The 20243-nt window shown below is 34.4% G+C and overlaps 1 protein-coding gene across 1 annotated transcript in view; it reads left to right on the top strand.

Moving 5' to 3' along the window:
- The first annotated feature begins 4815 nt into the window (after nt 1-4815).
- Nucleotides 4816-20243, top strand: part of LOC124532911 (TWiK family of potassium channels protein 18) — a 30791-nt gene continuing 15363 nt past the window's right edge. Inside the window, exons 1-2 of the mRNA XM_047108029.1 lie at nt 4816-5041; nt 19824-19995. Coding sequence (XP_046963985.1) covers nt 19878-19995 — 118 coding nt within the window. The 5' untranslated portion in view covers nt 4816-5041; nt 19824-19877. The remainder of the gene's footprint in view (nt 5042-19823; nt 19996-20243) is intronic.

Genomic DNA, 20243 nt, shown 5'->3' with positions numbered 1-20243 from the left:
AGACTCTTAGTACCTTTTGTAACTAAAGCACTAAACTGACAACTGCATATAAAATTAAACTTACATAGCATGATAACTTGGTTCAAAATAGTCTTCTTTTTACTACGTCTAGTTTTATATCAACATCTTACCTTTTTAATGACGTAATTAATCGTTACAAATTTAAATCAGATATGATATTTTTACTGAATTGTCAAAATATGTCTGTCAGTATCATATTAGGTTGGGGAAAAAGTCTTTTCGCATATAGTATGTATGAACTTGTAATAAAATCTCTTTGGCTATACCATTTGTATCTGGCTGGCTTTGGTATCATTAAAAAGTTTTAATTTTAAAGAAGGCACTTCCAAATTCAAATTAGGAATTTGTGTGATTTTCATTTGTATTTGTTGTTGTTAAAATGAGTGAATCTAAAGAAGAAATTCGATACATTTTAAAATTTTACTATAAAAAAGGTAAAAATGCAACTCAAGCCGCGAAAAAAATTTGTGATGTTTATGGACCTAATGCAGTATCTGTGAGAGTAGCGCAAGTTTGGTTTAAGCGTTTTCAAGCCGCATCTCGCTCTGGTCGCCCTGTTACGGACAAAATTGATGCCATTTTTGAAAAAGTGGAGCAAAATCGGCATATTAGTAGTTACGATGTAGCTGAAGAACTGGCAATTGACCACAAAACGGTTTTGACTCATTTGAATAAAGCTGGGTACACAAAAAAGCTCGATATATGGGTGCCTCATGAACTCACTGAAAGAAACCTAATGAACCGTGTACTCATTTGTGATTCTTTATTACGACATAATGAAACCGAACCATTTTTGAAGAAGCTGATAACTGGTGATGAAAAGTGGATCACATACGACAAGAACGTGCGAAAAAGATCGTGGTCAAAGGCCGGTCAAGCTTCACAGACTGTGGCAAAACCCGGATTAACTCGCAACAAGGTAATGCTGTGTGTATGGTGGGATTGGAAGGGCATAATTCATTATGAGCTGTTACCGCCCGGCAGGACCATCGATTCAGAACTGTATTGCGAACAATTGATGAGATTGAAGCAAGAAATTGAGAGAAAGCGGCCAGAATTGATCAACAGAAGGGGTGTGGTTTTTCACCATGACAACGCTAGACCTCACACATCTTTAGCCACTCAACAAAAATTACGAGAGTTTGGCTGGGAGGTATTAATGCAGCCTCCGTATAGTCCTGACCTTGCACCTTCAGATTTTCATCTGTTTCGGTCTCTGCAGAATTCCTTAGGCAGTGTCAGGTTAACATCACGAGAGGACTGCCAAAACCACTTGTCGCAGTTTTTCGATCAGAAGCACCAAATTTTTTACAGCAAAGGGATCATGTCACTACCAACAAGATGGCAAAAAGTTATGGAACAAAATGGCACCTATATACTATAGTCAAATGTAAATAAACTATAAAAAAAAACTTTTTGAATTTTCATATAAAATACGAAGAAACTTTTTCCCCAACCTATTATATTCTCGATCGGTAAAGCAGATTATCGCTCATACTGAGCACACGAAAATAGACCTTAAGGTGACGAACCTTTTCTTTCCCTGACTTTTTTTTTATACTTAGTATAGGTTGGCGGACGAGCATACGAGCCACCTGATGGTAAGTGGTCACCATCACCCATAGACAATGACGCTGTAAGAAATATTAACTATTCCTTACATCGTTAATGCGCCACCAACCTTGGGAACTAAGATGTTATGTCCCTTGTACCTGTAGTTACACTGGCTCACTCACCCTTTAGACCGGAACACAACAATACTGAGTACTGTTATTTGGCGGTAGAATAACTGATGAGTGGGTGGTGCCTACCCAGACGGGCTTGCACAAAGCCCTACCACCAAGTAGACTGTACTTCATTTAATTAATTTTTCTTTTTACGAAACGAGCAGAAGCCTTACCTGATGGAAAATGACCACTATCACCCAAGAACATCTACAACACTAGTGGACTTGCGTTGCCTGCCATTAAGAAATGTGTACGCTTAGAGTAAGCTTTTTTCTTGAAGGTTCCTAAGCAAATCGTATCAGTTCGGAAAAACCGCCGGCGAAAACTCGTTCCACAGAGTGCTTGTGCAAAGCAGAAAGTGACATAAAAATCGCTGTTGTGGAATTTAAAATAAAATGATTATCCAGCTATATAGTTAACTATTAAGAATGTTTATTAAAGGGAAATATTTTCCTTTAAATTGTCAGCCCTAGTGGGTATGACAAATTCGGGTACATTAATAACACCGATATAATCGCTGAATACAAATTTTTCTGTATAAACTTTTATCAGTGCTTAAAATAGAATAATCCTCGGCTTGATTTATTGTATTTATTGTTTATTTTTTCTGTGTCTGTAATTTATCTTTTTTGTACAACTGATAAATGCGCGATTAATCTACGAAGTGTTTCTTCGTGCGTTAAAAGGAAAATTAACTCGGCAGCTTAAAGTGTGTTGCAAATATAAAGGTTTAAATAATATTATTTCGACTAAATAAGTAAGTAAGCAAGTAATTCGGTCTGTGTGTCAACGCACTCTGAATAATATTCTACCGAAAACAGTTTAAAAGTACATGCACACTGTACTTATATATATTATATAAAATTATTATATACTCGATAGATGATTGTGTCTTGTTACTATTAGTAATGCTTTAATTTTAAATAAAATGTCGTAACGAAATTATTTTTTTCTAACAAAATACCTTGTGTATGCATTTGAGAGTTATGTACGCTTAAATTAAAATAATAAAAAAATACATGAATGAATATCTTTTTTATGGATAACAATTATTAGACATAAAAAAATAAGACTATGATTGCGGTTTAATATTTATTTTTAAAACGGTTTCATTTATCTTTAAATCGTCATAAAAGAACAAGCAGTCCTTTTATGACAATTTCTTTCATCCAATTTTGATGCGATCGATTATAATAAAAAGTCACTCATTCAACATTGAATTTTTCTCACAATTTTTTGTCAAACGGGAACTTTTTAAGTGGCCATCTTTCTAGTATCATAAAAGAAGTAAAAATTCATATTTCCCTCAGAAATAGTAGTAGTGAACATACTGCGCCAATCAAAAAGCGGAATGAGGGTTTCATTGGGACGCCGAGTGCGACGTAAAAGTTTCTGAAGACGTAATAAAATCGAATTGGCTATTCCCGCAAATATCTATGCGGTCCTGAATCGTAACTTACACTTGATGAATTTATTTTTCTATTGTTGATCTATTTTATCTTCGATCTTAGTTTAGTTTATCCGAGTGTATTTTATGAATGCATTGGTCTAGCAGTTATTAGCAGATTTATTATGAGGCTTGGATGAAATTATTGGGAGCTACCACCGGTTCGGAAAGTAGATTCTACCGAGAAGAACCGGCAAGAAACTCAGTAGTTACTCTTTTTCAACATTTAAAAAATACAAAGTCATGTTAGTTAATACAATTATTTAAATTAATATATCTTGCTTGGAAGTCAACAGGTATTAACTCCACGCTTTTTTATTAAATATTTATGTATTTATATTGCTGTAAATGAGGTGAAATAAAATGGTTGAAGAAGATTGAAGATAGTTCAATACATCTACCAAGAATCGTTTTTATTCTATTTAGCTTTAAAACGTAAAACGTATTGGTGATTTTTCTTGAAAATACAGCGACACGATTCCATTTGTATGTTGATACGGGAATTCTATTTCCCGAGTATACAAACAAAGAGATCGATCGCATCTCAAGACCTACTTGTCACGCTACACTAAGAAGAATGTTCCACATTTCACCAAATTTATAAGGGATTAAAGGGAAAAAAATAGTAAAATATAAATAGTATAGTAGTATATGCTGAGGCTCAAATCCAGGCAAGCATTAGTGAATATTCATGTGCTTAATTTGTTTATAATTCATCTCTATGGAAAACATGGTAAGGCAACCTGCATGTGTCTCATCCCAACCCAACCCTTATTGAGGCTATAAGTTTTGAAAGATGCTGGCATACGATAAACGAACGCGTATAACTCATTGCGTTACATGGACGTGATATGGATGTTTAAATAAATATGAATTCTACGATTATTCTTGTCAAATAAATGTAAATATGATTGCAATTAAATCTTATGACCTAATCCCATACATCGCTGCAAGCGGTTAGTGCGTGAGCTACCGAATGCCCGAAATACTCAAGACTGCGCGGTCTACAATAAAAACTAAACTGATACAACCACCATCGCACGCGCACTATTATTAGCGGAGACCGACACAGAATTGCGTTAAAAGCAGATGTGCCGCTATATATATATTGGACAACATCACATACATTTATCTGATCCCAATGTTAGCTAAAGCACTTGTGTTATGGAAAATCAGAAGTAAGAGTAGTAACGCTACCATAAACACCCAGGCCCAAGACAACATTGATAACTAATGAACTTTTTCCGTTGTTGTGTTCCGATTTGAGGGGTGAAACCAGTTTAACTACAGGCACTATGGATATAACATTTATTTCCCAAGGTTGGTGGAGCTGGTAAAGAATCGTTAATATTAACATCACCATTGTCTATTGAGATGGTAACAGATGGTATGTATATGTAAAAAGATTTATGAAAAGGTTTATGATAAAAAACAATGGTATTTTTGTTCATAATAATTAATGTTTATTTAAGAACAGCAAATGTTATGATTTTAAGACAATTAGCATCATCTCGATCAAAAGATGGAAATGTACGAAGTATTACTTAGCAGTTCTATTTGTTTAATCTATGCTATCACAAGAACCAATGCTGTTATATCGAGTTAGTCGGCGCAGGCGCAGAACGATTGAACACCGCGTACTTGTAATATTTAACAAAAAATTTTTCACATCTCTAAAATAAGTGCAGTGCTGTTTAGACATTAACGATCAAATAAATACCGTATTTATTCCAGAAACTGTCAAGATCGTTCATTATCTTTTTGCATTCAGTGATGTAATTGTTATCATTGTTTATAGTTAATCTTGCCTGGGAAGTGGTTACGGTGATATTTTCAAAATAGTATGGTAAGTTTGGGTTATTTATTTTGAACGCGACCTACTTTTAAATTTTCTAAATTGAAATATTTTCGTTTTTTTGAGATGGTGAGGCGGACGAGTCATACCCCACCTGATGGTGAGTGGTTACCACCCCAGATACAATGGCTCTATTATATGTTTGCCATCAATCAACACATAAAGAACTGAGATGTTATGTTCCTTGTGCTCCAAGCTACACTGGCTCACTCACCTTTCAACTCAGAACACAATAATATTGAGTACTACTGTTTGCCGGTACTTTCATCGTGAAAAATTTATTTGACAATATTTCTAGTCTTTTCTTATTAACAATTTTTTTTTGATATTCTTTTTAATTTGTACTACCTTGCTCAACTTTCAAGAGTCAATGTTATATCTTTAAAGACAATTTAATAATATATTTGAAAACAAATTCATACGTAGAACATTGCTCGTCCATTTGGATATATTTCGTCTTTTCTAAATGTCTGATTTTGATAAAATCACGATATAACTACTAGGAAATGCAATGAAAACAGATCCTTAGCTGAATATTGATATGGTTTAATTTACGGTGACACAATGTAACGGTGCCAGCAATGAAACAAATTAATGTGATCTTTCGGAGTACTTATCCCATTTCTCTAATTTAAAAGTAGCATAGTATCGCAGCTGTTCGCCTGATAAGCGATTGGACTACGATTTCGTCTTTTAAAAAGTTTGCGTACTAAGCAAAAACATTATACAATTAAATCTAAACATATTGATTATTGAGGAGTCGAGATGGCCTAGTGGTTAGAACGCGTGCATCTTAACCGATGATTGCGGGTTCAAACCGAGGCAGGCACCGCTGATTCATGTGCTTAATTTATTTTTATAATTCATCTCGTGCTCAGCGGTGAAGGAAAACATCATGAGGAAACCTGCATGTGACAAATTTCACAGAAATTCTGCCACATGTGTATTCCACCAACCCGCATTGGAACAGCGTGGTGGAATATGTTCCAAAACCTTCTCCTCAAACGGAGAGGAGGCCTTGAGCCCAGCAGTGGGAATTTACAGGCTGTTGTTGTATATTGATTATTTCGGTTGAAACAGGGATTTTCGTAAATTTTGGAAAATATAAGTCAGATAACACTGGTACGATTTAATCGCATTTTGTGCTAATTCACTGGTCTAATTAAAGGCTGAGATTTCAACTGAAAAGATCGCATTTAATCCAAACAAATATACATTCGCATCATCCATCAACATCAACAGACAGAAATTAAGCATATTATAATTCAGAGGTGCTTCCCTGGGTTTGAACCCGTGACTATCGGTTAAGTTGCACGCGTTCTAATCACTGGGCCATTTCGGCAATCCCTATTATATATTAGTATTGTTGTTCGTTTGAGCGAGCGATTGTTAAAACAGCCACAAGGTGTCCATTGACAGTCGCTTACATGATATATCTATCATCAAAGTTCAAAAAGGTGATGATACTTGGGTAATGTAAGAAAACATTAATATTTCTCGTAATACCAATGTCTTTGTCATGATGGTGACCACTTACCATCAGGTAGCTTATCACTCCATCCGTCTAAAGTTTGTCTTAAGTTTTGTTTGTGAATATTTGCAATAATAATGGGTCCTAGGAGAGGCCAGACCTGCTTCTTAGCGGGGGAAGGAATTTTACCTCGCCAATATAGCACTCATTAATCTCATGTGACTGTTAACTTCAGAATTTTCTTCTAACCATCGGAAAGCTGACCTTTAGGAAATCACCATTACCATCTAGTACGATGGTTCTTGCTTGTAGGCACAAATCCTTGCTTACAAATGTGACATTCCGAAACCTCGTTTCGAGGACTAGAGTACGAGAAAGTATTGCAAATGAGATACTTGTTGTATTTAATTAGTATTACTGAAGATACTTTCAAAGCACACCGAATTGTATCAAATGTATTTTGTTTTAATGACCAAGTAATACTAGCTTCTATTGAAGTGAATAGGTGTTGCTCATATCACAGTGTAAACACAGGTATACTTTTTGATTCATCATTCTCTTAATCCGATGGTATAGCAAATCCCAACGGAAAGTGTTAAGCCGCAATACCAACGACTATGCTCTCCGAGGCACATCTATTCTACTCCCAATTATCAGACTACGGGCTGTTAATGCTGAAAATAACGGTAACTTTAATGATAACTTTTTTTTACAAAATTACGAAAACTGCTCTTCAAAAAAAGAAGTTGCTTGAATATAAATATTTTAAATATTGTTTTTTACAAACAACCCTGCTAGATAATTTGACTTTTTTGAATGATAGACGCTGGAACGGAGTTTACGTCATCTTAAATCGGCTTTATCAAAAGAATACTTACATATGTGATAAAAAAAAGTTACCAAATTCTTTAATCTGGCGAGAATTTCATCCGGATAAAAATAAAGACCAATTGACGATCAACTTTTTTTTCAAGTCGTTAATAATATAAAATAAGATAGCTTTTACGCCCCATTTCACTGGACATTGAAAAAAGGTGGAAGGTTAAAGGTTAAACAAAAATAGTACTCTATCACCATCCACGAACAATTCCGCGTTGATAGTTTTCACATTTAAATAAAAATAGGTCATTATATTGTATATTACTCTTGTCTGCTCGTAGCTTCAGGTGGGAGAGTAAATGCTAAAAAAAAGCAGAAGCAAAAGAACAATCCAAATATTCGTATCTTATGTCAAATTTCTTTTTTGTCCCATTTGCTGTCAAAACACTTGGCTCTTGGAGAAGTGGCGCTAAAAAGCATAACGTCTTTTTGCTTCCACTGGTGACCGGACGGCTGATTCGTTTGATCGTTCTCCAGTGGATCAGAATTGCGATTTAACGGGGAAACGCTGCTAGAATTCTTACCATAGTAAGTGATTAAGACTTATACAGTAACTATTTTTAATTCGTATTTGTATATATAGACCGGAATCTCGGAAAAGTATAGCAAGGTGATTTTCGTGAATGGCTACTTGACGATGATTAGCTATCCAAAAATTAACCTGGTACAAATGGTTGAATTGTTTTATTAAAATTAAGATATTCGCGTTTGTATGGCGGGCTGCAAGCCACACCCGAGAAGTATGGCATTACCCTACCGTCTACTTATTTTTTTTCGACTATCTGAAAATACAAGCATTTTTGTGGAACAAATCGTTCGAGACACGATATTTTTCCGACGCGTTCGATTAAAGCCCACACGATTGGGCCGCCGGTGCGAGCTCTATGACCATAATTTGCCTTTACGTAATTAGACCCCTGAAGAACCGCCATACTAGCACAAATGACCAAATATTTTGTCATCATCTCCCGGTCTAATATGAAAGGACTTCACGTTAATACTTATTATGACTTATTATTGTTTTATTACCTTATAAATAAAACCTATATGCTTTTCCAGACTATTATCTTATCTGTTTCGGTGTCAGCGACTAACAGGCATCAATCTATCCAAACTTTAACAATCAATCAAACCAATTAACATATACTTAATGCAAGTAGGTTTTTAACCACAAACACATTTGAATCGTCATTTAACAACTACATTAAGTGAAGCTACTAGCTAGAAGAACTGGCTAAAAACTCAAAAGTTACTCAGTAGTTACTAAAATTTATATTTATAATATGTAGATAGTGAGTATTATACAAGCGTATATTGGTCCTAAATAACAGAAATTCAAACAAACTCGATTAGATATTGAACAGACTAGTAAACTGTTTGATCTGGTAAATTAATATATAGCATGTCTGACGTCTGCTTAATAAAATCATAAATTTCTTTAATATAAATAATGGTAATGCTTTATATTTATACATAGACTAACGATTGGTTTTGGTTTCGCACGGCTGCAATGACGAAAAGTAAATTGCACTTAAAATATATTTCGTAGTAGTCGAGAAGTAATAAAAACAGAGATCAAAATTTGTTTCAAGCTTCAATTATTTTCGAAAAATAATTACATGGTCATCATTTTTTGTACTAATCTATAACGTATTAATAGTATTACTTGATGAGCTGAGATGGCCCAGCGGTAAGAATGCGTGAATCTTAACCGATGACTTCGGGTTCAAACCCAGGCAAGCACCGCTGTTTCATGTGCTTAATTTGTCTTTATAATTCATCTCGTGCTCAGCGGTGAAGGAAAACATCGTGATGAAACCTACATGTGTCTAATTTCAACGAAATTCTGCCACGTGTGCATTCCACCAACCCACATTGGAACGGCGTGGTGGAATATGTTCTAAACCCTCTCCTTAATGGAAATGTACAGGACGTTAGTTACCATTAATTTGTTTTATAGTAATGAGAGAAAAATATTTAATTCTGAATTTACAGATTCACAGCACATTTCAATATTCTTAAATTGAATATTAATGACTTATTAAACATTTCATTAATCACAAAATTCTAATCAAATCATTCTAGACGCTCCAAGTCGGGAGTCGGGACAGATAATCGATGAAAAATCGAATCAAGGTTTCGTCGTCTCGAATTGTCGATTATATGTCAGATTTATCGATGGGGGGACATAAAAAAGATAAATATATACATGTTACTCACCGGTGGATTCGTAGACCGGATGGTAACCACCCACTCACCGATTGTTACCAAACAGTAACAGAGTTATTTGCTGAATTGTGGTTAAAGATTGACTGAGATGGTTTAATACAAGATTACATCCTCACTAGAAACGAGGAAGTTGGTTTGTTTGTAACACTTCCCCTTAACTATTCAACAACAACAAACAACAACAACAGCCTGTAAATTCCCACTCCTGGGCTGAAGGCCTCCTCTTCCTTTGAGGAGAAGGTTTGGAACATATTCCACCACGCTGTTCCAATGCGGGTTGGTGGAATACACATGTGGTAGAATTTCTATGAAATTTGTCACGTGAAGGTTTCCTCACGATGTTTTCCTTCACCGCTGAGTTCGAGATAAATTATAATGACAAATTAAGCACATGAATCAGCGGTGCTTGCCTGGGTTTGAACCCGCAATCATCGGTATAAGATGCACGCGTTCTAACCACTGGGCCATCTCGACTCTTAACAATTCAGCCGGTTATGAAATTTTACAGACATTTTGTCAGGGTATAGAGTAGGGTAATGTCATACTTAATATCTCCTATAGAGGATTTTGATGATTAGAAATTAGAACAGTTGACAGTTTCGATATTCAATCAGGACATGTGGATCTTTTACTTCTCTTTTATAAAATTCCTGGGAAAAAATTACTGTCAACGTACTATTCTTCCAATTTGGTTCAAATCGTTTATCGATAATTTCTAAAGCTTTAAATTCATATATAATACAACGTTAAATACGATTGAAAATTACGAGCAGTAAACCCAAGGTTAACAAGCCACTTTAATTTGATTGTTAGATGTTAAAAGCTATAAACTGGAGCCTGAGCCTCAGTCGTATAAGCCAATTACTGCACCAGTTTCGTCACGTCGCGTCCAATATTGTACCTCAGATTGTATGCAGCGTGGAATATATACTATATACATTTGTTTCGTTAAATACAATCAAATTAAATCCAAATATACTTCACAAGTTGTCACCTGCGGCTTTTCTCGCGTTTTAGGGGTTGCTTGTTACATGTTAGGCAAAAAAAGTAGCCTATGTCCTTTCTTGGAGCTCAGTCCTCTCAAATTTAAATTAAAAAAAATTATTAAGGAACGCTTGTGTGCAAAAGGTTACTATACAATTAATGAGTTTATGATCGATAGCACACCTTGGGAATGAAACGATCGCCTCCTGGCTATTTCATCTCATATAATATGTTTATATAATATATAAGACAAACAAAAAATAAAAAAAACCCGCTGAGTTTCTTTCGCCGGTTCTTCTCAGGTCAGGGTATTTTCTTTTCCGAACCGGTGGTAGTGTTTCAATTGACAATCAATAAGAAAGTGTAATGCTTCTATATTGAATAAAGTTATTTGAGTTTGAGTTTGAGTTTCTCTTCGAGCTAAAGTTTGTTTGATACCAAATTTCATAAAATTCGTTTCAGTGGTTTGACAGTGAAAGAGCGACAGACAAACACACAGACAGAGTTACTTTCACATTTATAATATTAGTATACTTAGTATAGATTGAAGTATGTTTTCAAATATTACAAGCAACTTTGAGCAGTAATATTACAAGATTATTATTGTTAATGCTAAAATTGCCTTCGATGTGAATGCGAATGGTAAGTACGAGCCGTTTGTGATTTATTTTGTGTTATTAAAGTTATTAATTTCGGGATATTTACCATGTATTTTATTTTTGTTCGGTGGAGCTCGATATTTCGACATTGTCTACCAAATTCTTGTTCACGAGACTGAAGTTTGCGGGTAGATGTTGATAATGTTAGAAGTGTCCGTATCGAACTACCTCCTTTCTCGTACGTTTGCTGCGTAAACACCGGTCACCGCTACTATTGTCACTTTCACCCCTACCATTGTCACTAGTTATATTTAATTTATGTACACTCGACACGATCCCGTGTTTTTGTTCTTTTGTGTTTATATTCAATCAAAATTAACAAATGATTAAACAATATCATGTGCTGTTATTTACAATTTAAACCAAACCATTTCAAACCTTCACCAAGATTGTCAACACGTCGGGGGTAATCATTAATAATCGTCATCATCAGGATTAGTCTAAAAAATATTGATTAGCTGAGTTCTTTTCTTTCTTTTCCTCCTCTTTTCATTTAGGAATAGTGAGCTGGTAAATCAATATTGAAAGAATCTCTGCATATTAAAGTAGTAGAAAAGTAGATGTTATGACTTCGAGTCCCATGATTGAGGATTTAGTTTCACGTACCCTATCGTTCGTTCATCGAGCTAAACCTCTGTAGGAACCCCTCTGCAGGTAAAAGCTAAACCTCTACTTTATATTAAATCAAAATAAACTTTATTCAAGTGCGCTTTTACAAGCACTTTTGAATCGTCATTTAACAATTAATTGAAGCTACCGGTTCGGAAAGTAGATTCCAACGAGAAGAAACGGCAAGAAACTCAGTAGTTACTCTTTTACAACATTTAAAAAATACAATCATATTAGTTTAATACAATTATATTAGATGTAATATATCCTGCCTGGAAGTCAACAGGTATTAATTCCAAGCTTTTTTATCATCTAAAAAAATTAAATGACTTTTACCAATGTATTTTTTATAAACGATTTGAATTTACACAACGGTAAAGTTAAAAACGTCTGCAATCTGTTAAAATTAATGTACATACATCATTTTTACTCATCACCATATGTTAGATATATGCCGTAGATACGTTGAGTGACAAACAAGCTATAGAGCAGATTTTGTGGTTCGTTGATTTTTGGTAGTTTTGGATACACTGCAAGTGTAACCTTCGCTTTATACTTTTGAATCTTTCCCACATAGAGATGATGTTTCCGAACCACTGTTAGAACATTTCATCTTCAGCTAGTCTTAATTTTTCGTGATTTGTCGTTATTGTTTCAAAGAACAATTGTCTTAATCACATTAATCACAGATATTTATATCATTTAATTAGTTTCAGATAAATTAGAGGATCTGTTAGTTAAACAGAGAGGTTGTAAACAACTCAAAGCTGGGCTAAATAAAGTCTCATCTGTATTTGTTATAGTTTACGCCTAAGTATTGTATTATATACAGTAGCTGTTAGTATAACGCTTTTCATTAAGTGTGTACTTATCTATGTAACGGTATCACAAATTTAATTTTATTTTTATAACGGATATATAATAATACAACAACAACAAAAACAACAACAACAGCCTGTAAATTCCCACTGCTGGGCTAAAGGCCTCCTCTCCCTTTAAGGACAAGGTTTGGAACATATTCCACCACGCTGTTCCAATGCGGGTTTGAATACACATGTGGCAGAATTTCTATGAAATTTGTTACATGCAGGTTTCCTCACGATGTTTTCCTTCACCGCTGAGCACGAGATGAATTATAAAGACAAACTAAGCACATGAATCAGCGGTGCTTGTCTGGGTTTGAACTCGCAATCATCGGTTAAGATGCACGTGTTCTAACCACTGAGCCATCTCTGCTCTTATAATATATGATAATTTACTATATAAAAAAATATTAAGTGTATTATTATATATAGTGTATATATAATAATACACTTAATCATTATCAATTTTTATTACACAAATATAGTTTTAAAATAAATAAATTATTGTGTATTTTTATGGCGGACTTGTCAGTCAAATTAAAGTACTTTTATTCAAGTAGGATCATAAAAGTAATTTTTGAATCATGTTGTGCAGTGTTGAACTAAATGTAAAGCTATCATTGCTTGGGAAAGTAGATTCTACCAAAAAGAAGCGACAAGAAAATAACAGAATATGTCAATGAAATACGTTATTAGTAACAGTATATTTATATATGAAAAACCTGCCTTTAAGTAACCAAATACTAAGTCCACGCTTTTTTGTCATTATTATAATATTTATTAAATAATTGATGTGATAAAGTATTTCCGAACTAGTGGTAGCTTCACTTAGTATAATTTTAAAGGCCTATTTGAATAAAATTTATTTGTATTTACTAACACAGTTTTTAAATCTTTTATCATCTTTAGTTTGTTTTGAAGTATACATAATGGTAATGTATGAGGTCAGTTAAAAAAAAAATATTTTGTCTTTCATCAATGATCTATTGTTATTGAGTATCATGCGTGGGCGCATGACAGCGACGTTTGTAAATTTGTCAGCGCGTGACGCATGACAGTTATGGGCGTTGTGATGAAACTATTGTTTTTGTAACGACATGTTACCCGCAACTCCTTCCGCCTGTAGCCAATATTTATCTTTAGATATAATAAAGCTCAAAACGAGCTGTAACGCGGGTTTCCGTTGGAGTATTTAAAAAAAACTATTTATTAAGGAAACAGAGATTTATTAAGATTTAAACATATAATTTAACAAATGGAAACAGTGGAAATGTATAGAAAAGATGTCTGAACGGTATGACATATTCAGAGAGACTGACTGTATTCCTTGCCTTTGACTACTTAAGCCATTATTGCTGATGCAGAATGCTGAAGTACACGTCAACACATAAGGGTGCATCCACCAGGCATAACAGAGCGTTGATAGTTCACATTTGATTATTTTGTTTATTTCTGTGACAGATGTCCCGCCCTTTAAAATTATAGATACCAAATAAGCAATATTGTGCGCAGGGTCGTGATTTTCTAACTTCAGTAGCTAAAGGTTTAGTTTAGAGGGCCCCCTGAACTCCGGAGCCCTAGTGCACTGCACCACCTGGCCCTACGATAGCTACGCCACTGGAACCGATCATGAATAAAATGCTCTAGAGAATATCAATGGCTAAAATTAAGAGATGCTTAATGAGACACTCGATTGAAACCCCTGTATATGCATTAAATATAAAACATTTAATTAATTTTACAACGTTTGTTAATCATAGTGACTGAATTGTTAAGAAAAATTCCTTATGGCAACTCCAAACAATGGCAGAAAATAAGTCAAAACACTTGACAATTCCCTGTACGGTAAGACTAGTAAAAATCCTTTCCAAAAAACTATATTATTTTTACATATTTCGTTCTTCAACATAAAATGGTTGCTTATTAATTAATATCCAATGATCGAAATAAATATCATTAGCAAATCGAATAATCATTCGTTTATAATGGAAATGCATTTGTTACGTCAGACCTAAATAAAACGATGAAATTCAATTATTCAATTACATACGAGTATAACTAATATTGTTATTGGCATTCGCTCCTATTGGATTTAGATTAATTTATTTTTAAACATCGTTAGCTAACAACTGTATCGAATATATTAAATGTAGCTTATATTTCGTTACTAAAATTTCAATCATTTTATTTACATCAAGATAACATAAATAAGAGCAGAGATGGCCCAGTCGTTAGGACGCGTGCACCATAATCGATGATTGCAGGTTTAAACCCAGGTAAGCACCACTGAATATTCATGTGCTAAATTTGTGTTTATAAATCATCTCGTGCTCGGCGGTGAAGGAAATTATCGTGAGGAAACTTGTATGTGTCTAATTACATAAAAAATCTACCACATGTGTATTCCACCAAGCCGCATTGGGACAGCGTGGTCGTGAATATGTACATTCTCCTCGAAAGGAAGAGGGTGCCTTAGCTCAACAGTAGGAGATTTACAGGTTGCAGTTGTTGTTGTTGTTGTTTGAATAAAATAAATTAAAATTTTATTGATACCAACATACACGTCGTATGTTGGTATGTGTTGTATGAAAAGAAGCGGCATTTCTCAGTTGAATTGCTCTTATAATCCTCTTGGCGGAAAAATTAATAAAAGGCGGTTACATGTTGTTATAATAAGAGGTTACGAAGAGTTTTCCAGAACGAGACTAGATATGATAGAATATATTTTTTACGCTTAATCAATTATTGCGGGGAAGTGGCATGTAATACTGTCCTCATTGACTCTACATCAGAACCAGCGCAAGTTAAGCAACCCTCTTTAAAATGAATGATTCATAAATGATTATTAAAGGCTGGTAAGAAAGCTCACGTTTACATTCCTACGAGTGTATCACATAAAAATTGATTGCCAGGAATAGCATGCCTCGATTCTGTAGTCATATTACCTTGATATGACTTGCCCGAGATATATCACCGTGGCTTAGGCCAATGGCAGATGTTTATCTGTCAGAAAGTTATTATGTCTTTCAAAACTGTCAGTAGCAACTCGTGGTGCACTCCCGTCTGGGTGGTCTGGTGTTGTCAATAGACTATTTGACAACGAAAAATAAAGTAAATTATTATAATCAGTATATATTGTGAGTTTAAAAATTATTATTTATTAAAGAAAGGTGAAAATTATACTTAATATATTCAAAAATTCATAAATAAAAATTCATTTTTTCAAACGTTTCACACGTGACACAAAACGCTCCTGATTGGCCGGGCTTATGAAGTCAGTTGCTTGTTAACTTTGTTTGCCTACTATATGTACCACAGATTAAAATACAGATAAGTGATGCCACCGATGCCACTTTTAAATATGAAGAGGAATTTTTATTATGATATTTTTCGGCAGATATCTATTAGTAATTAAAAAAACAACTTTTACTGTTTTCCTTAACCTCTTCTTATTAAAATAAAATGGATTATAAGAAGCAGTCAAATAGTCTATTGCCATAAAAATATCTGTCTCAAAAAACATTGACCTTTTGTTAGGTATCTTTTTATGTATGTACAAATGTACTATAAATATTAAAAATTCAGTAAAATTGATTTTAAAGTCGAGTGAATATCGAGTATAAACCGTTAATTTTTTATCTGCATTATTTATGGTTTTTAATTAATTTCGCGGTTTGGATCATGACAACATCTTCACGTGCTGAATGATTCTAACACATGTGTATCCTCATATTTACACTGGAGCAGAGTACGGTAATAAGTTTCACGTCTTACAGCTTACAAATTAATAGGAAACGAACGCTAGAGATATTGGTGCATTGATGCACGATTTCAGATATTAAACGGTCATCAACCGATCATGCCTTAAAATAGAAAGGGAATAAAATTCTAGGAAATCTATTCTGTAGACATTTGCCAGATCAGTTCTCAATCTCGTAACATGAATATGGCGTTAATAAATAGAAGAGGATTCAATGATTAAGAGTATAGAATTTATAATACACTCGGTGGTAAGCTTTGTGCAAGTCCATCGTCAAACAACAGTACTTGGTATTGTTGTGCTCCGGTTTGAAGGGTGGGTGAGCCAGTGTCACTAAATAAGGGAAATAACATCTTAGTTCCCAAGGTTGGTGGCGCATTGGCGATGAAAGGAATGGTTAATGTTTCTTACAGCGCCATTGTCTATGGGCGGCTGTAACAACTTACCATCATGTAGTCAATATGCTCGTCCGCCAACCAATAGCAAAAATATACATATAATATTGTCTACATCATAATATTTGTTTTCAATTAAATATCAATGGAAAAAATATAGCCGAAAGTCTAGTGAGACTTTTTCAAAGGCAAAATTTCCGTATTCTATAATTTCATGAAACGATTTTTTATAGTGATTTTAACTGATTACTTGTGATGTATTGGTATTAAAGTGACTTTAATTGAATGAGGACTTTTTCAAGCCCGTATGATTAGGGCACTTAGTACTATTTAATATTGATGTGTTGTAGTTTTCAACCCAATATCTAAGGGGACTAGTGGTCATTTACCATCGCGTGACCTATTTGCCAATCGATTATAAATTATGATAAGCTAGCCATGTATAATGAACAAAAATGTCATGAGGATAGCAAAACGTCACTAGCCGAGCTGTTTTAAATTTTGTTGATAAATCCAAATGAGATTATATCCCGTTTTCCCGGGTATTTCCTAAAATAACTGATCGCTTGGTTACAGTGAATTTGATCGACAAGCACTCGCCTAGCATTCGTTACTGTTTTTATTTGTTGATCTTGATAAACATCCAATCACAATGAAGTCGTTTCGTTCTTATGTTTTTACTCCTAGATAAACAACTATCAATTCTGAGCTCGTAAACGTTGTGCGGAAGATTTTTTTAGGACGAGGATTGCTCGACTTTTCATTCGGTAGATTTGATACGTTGGAGTTTTATTTATTACAACAACAACAACAGCCTGTAAATTTCCCACTGCTGGATTAAAGTCTCCTTTCCCTTTAAAGATAAGGTTTGGAAGATATTCCACCACGCTGTTCCAATGAGGGTCGGTGGAATACACGTATGGCAGAATTTCTATGAAATTTGACACATGCAGGTTTCCTCCCGATGTGTTCCATCACCGCTGAGCCTGAGTTGAATTATAAACACAAATTAAGTACATGAATTTTTAGTGGTTTAGCTTACCTGGAGTTGAACCAGCAATCATCGGTTAAGATACTTGCGTTCCATCTTTTCTTTAATTTATTAGTCAGTAAATATTGCACAGATGCCTACAGATCCTTGTAGTCCTTGATGGGCCAATTTCGCAGCTTACTAACGTGTCATGTCACTATGTCATTATGAATAGGATTTCCTGGAATTTTTGCAAGTCTTTCAGTGCAGATACAAGGCAATTAGCAGTTGTTCTGCTTACAAAATTAGTTTCAATTACTGTGATTTGTCTTCAAAGGCGAAGACGTCAGGGAAAACATAGGGTATAAGGTATATCATATTGCTTGGCGGAACATTTTTGGTATATCAAATGATTAATTTTAATACTTAACAAATGTTTATAGGTAGTTATTATCTGGTGCCGCATTTTATTTCCTATATTAACTTAAATATAACTATTTGCCTCATTGTACATTTTCATTGTTGTAAGTTTACCAAATTTTTTTACGTCTGTTGTATGTAAAGAATGACGGAAGCTATCATTTTTTTTTGTACGCTCACTAACTCGGGAAAGAATTTCTAAAAATGTTCCGTTAAACTTGACGTCGACGGTCCGACGACCGAAAAGTTCAAAACCGAGGAACATAATATCATGTGCGTTAATTGCTCTGAATTTTTGCGTATATTTAAAATGAGGACAAAAAACCGCTGAAGTTTTTCGCATTAATTACGCAGGCACGAGACTGTCGCTGATTTTTAACGAGTTTTTGTTTTGACTTCTAAAGCATTTATGAAGAAGACTATAATAAATCCTGGGTAAGTTAAATTTAGTAAATAACACCATTAGATTATCCAATGAACAACAACAGCTAAGGTTCATTTGTTACTAGTTGTTCCCTGAGTCTTCACCTGGAGATTGCATGTCAGGTCATAAATAAAAATTTTAACAAAAACAAAAACCGACTTCAAGCAAAATACTATTTCAAAACAAATTAATGTGTACTAAAAAGTAAAACAATAATTACGTATTTGAAATATTTCTGAGAGTTTTCCTAAGTAAAATTAAATGAAAAATATAAGACTAATAAACAGTCGATTAACGATTATATAATGTAGTTACAATTATTGTTATATTTCAGTTATGAGGTAACCAACATAAAAAAACACAGACGAATTGTCAACCCCCTCTTTTTGAAGTCGGTTTAATATAGCCAAGTCTATTAACTAGGCCTTGCATCACCATAGCGATAATTTTGATGCTGTTTGCTCTTAGAAGGTGGAATATCTGAGGAGTGTGTATTACCTATCCAAAGGTGCTTGAATAGAAGCATCAAGTAAAATAGTGTTATAAATCAGATCTATTTAATAGAACAGCGCGGCCATTTAAAACCGGATATAAACATAAAAAGTGTTAGCATATCTTTTATAAATATTATAATTTACGAGATAGCACGTATATTCGAACTTCCGAATCGTATCTTTCATGTCCACGCTTTTTATTTTCAACACGAAACCGTCAGTTTCGTGTTGAAAATAAAAAGCAAAATAATTTTATTTCATGAACGAGATTTCTTATTATTTACGACATCACTCAGTCTTTTATTATTTATTAGTTGTCGACCGCGTCTTCGCTCACATTTTGAGGCTGGTTGTCAGGTGTTTGGCATAAAAAAAATATGTCTATCAAATTTTATTATTTTTGGTTCTGTCCTTTTGAGAGTTACTTTCGCATTTATAACGACCAAGATTATTTTCCAAAAAACCCGCATTGGAACAGCGTAATACGTTTCAAACCTTCTCCTCGAAGGGAGAAGACTGAAGAGGCCTTTAGTCCAGCAGTGGGAAATTTACAGGCTATTGTTGTTGTTGTTGAGATTGAGATTATTAACTCACTAAAGTTTTTAATTACTTTCAGATTCCCTGTTCTATCAGTTAGGCCGTATGGAGGCGTGGCCGGGATGATGTAGCGATGCCGCGGCGCAGGCGCAGACTCGGCTCGCGCGTACGAAACTACGTCAGGGGTCTGCTGGCCTTCCTCTTCTCCAATGTTGGCGTTGTCGTGTTAGTCGTGGCTTACACGATAGCTGGTGAGAACTTATTTACTTATCTTTGTATCTTTGTAAAAAAAAATATAACAATCCTAAGAATTGACTTTAAAGGCCGACTACAATTGTTGACTACAATTGTTGTAGTCGGAATTCAGAGCTTTAAAGTCTCCAAAGGCACTTTGCAGATATTGCCTTCAAGTGTAGAAGTTAGTTACTTGTACTAATCACACTATTCATTGTAATTATTCTGAGTGCTAATATGAGTGTACTTTCTCTTTGTAACTACT

This window comes from Vanessa cardui, chromosome 10 (genome assembly GCF_905220365.1).
Source record: "Vanessa cardui chromosome 10, ilVanCard2.1, whole genome shotgun sequence".
Classification (NCBI taxonomy): domain Eukaryota; kingdom Metazoa; phylum Arthropoda; class Insecta; order Lepidoptera; family Nymphalidae; genus Vanessa; species Vanessa cardui.
This window is presented reverse-complemented; position numbering and strand designations above follow the sequence as displayed.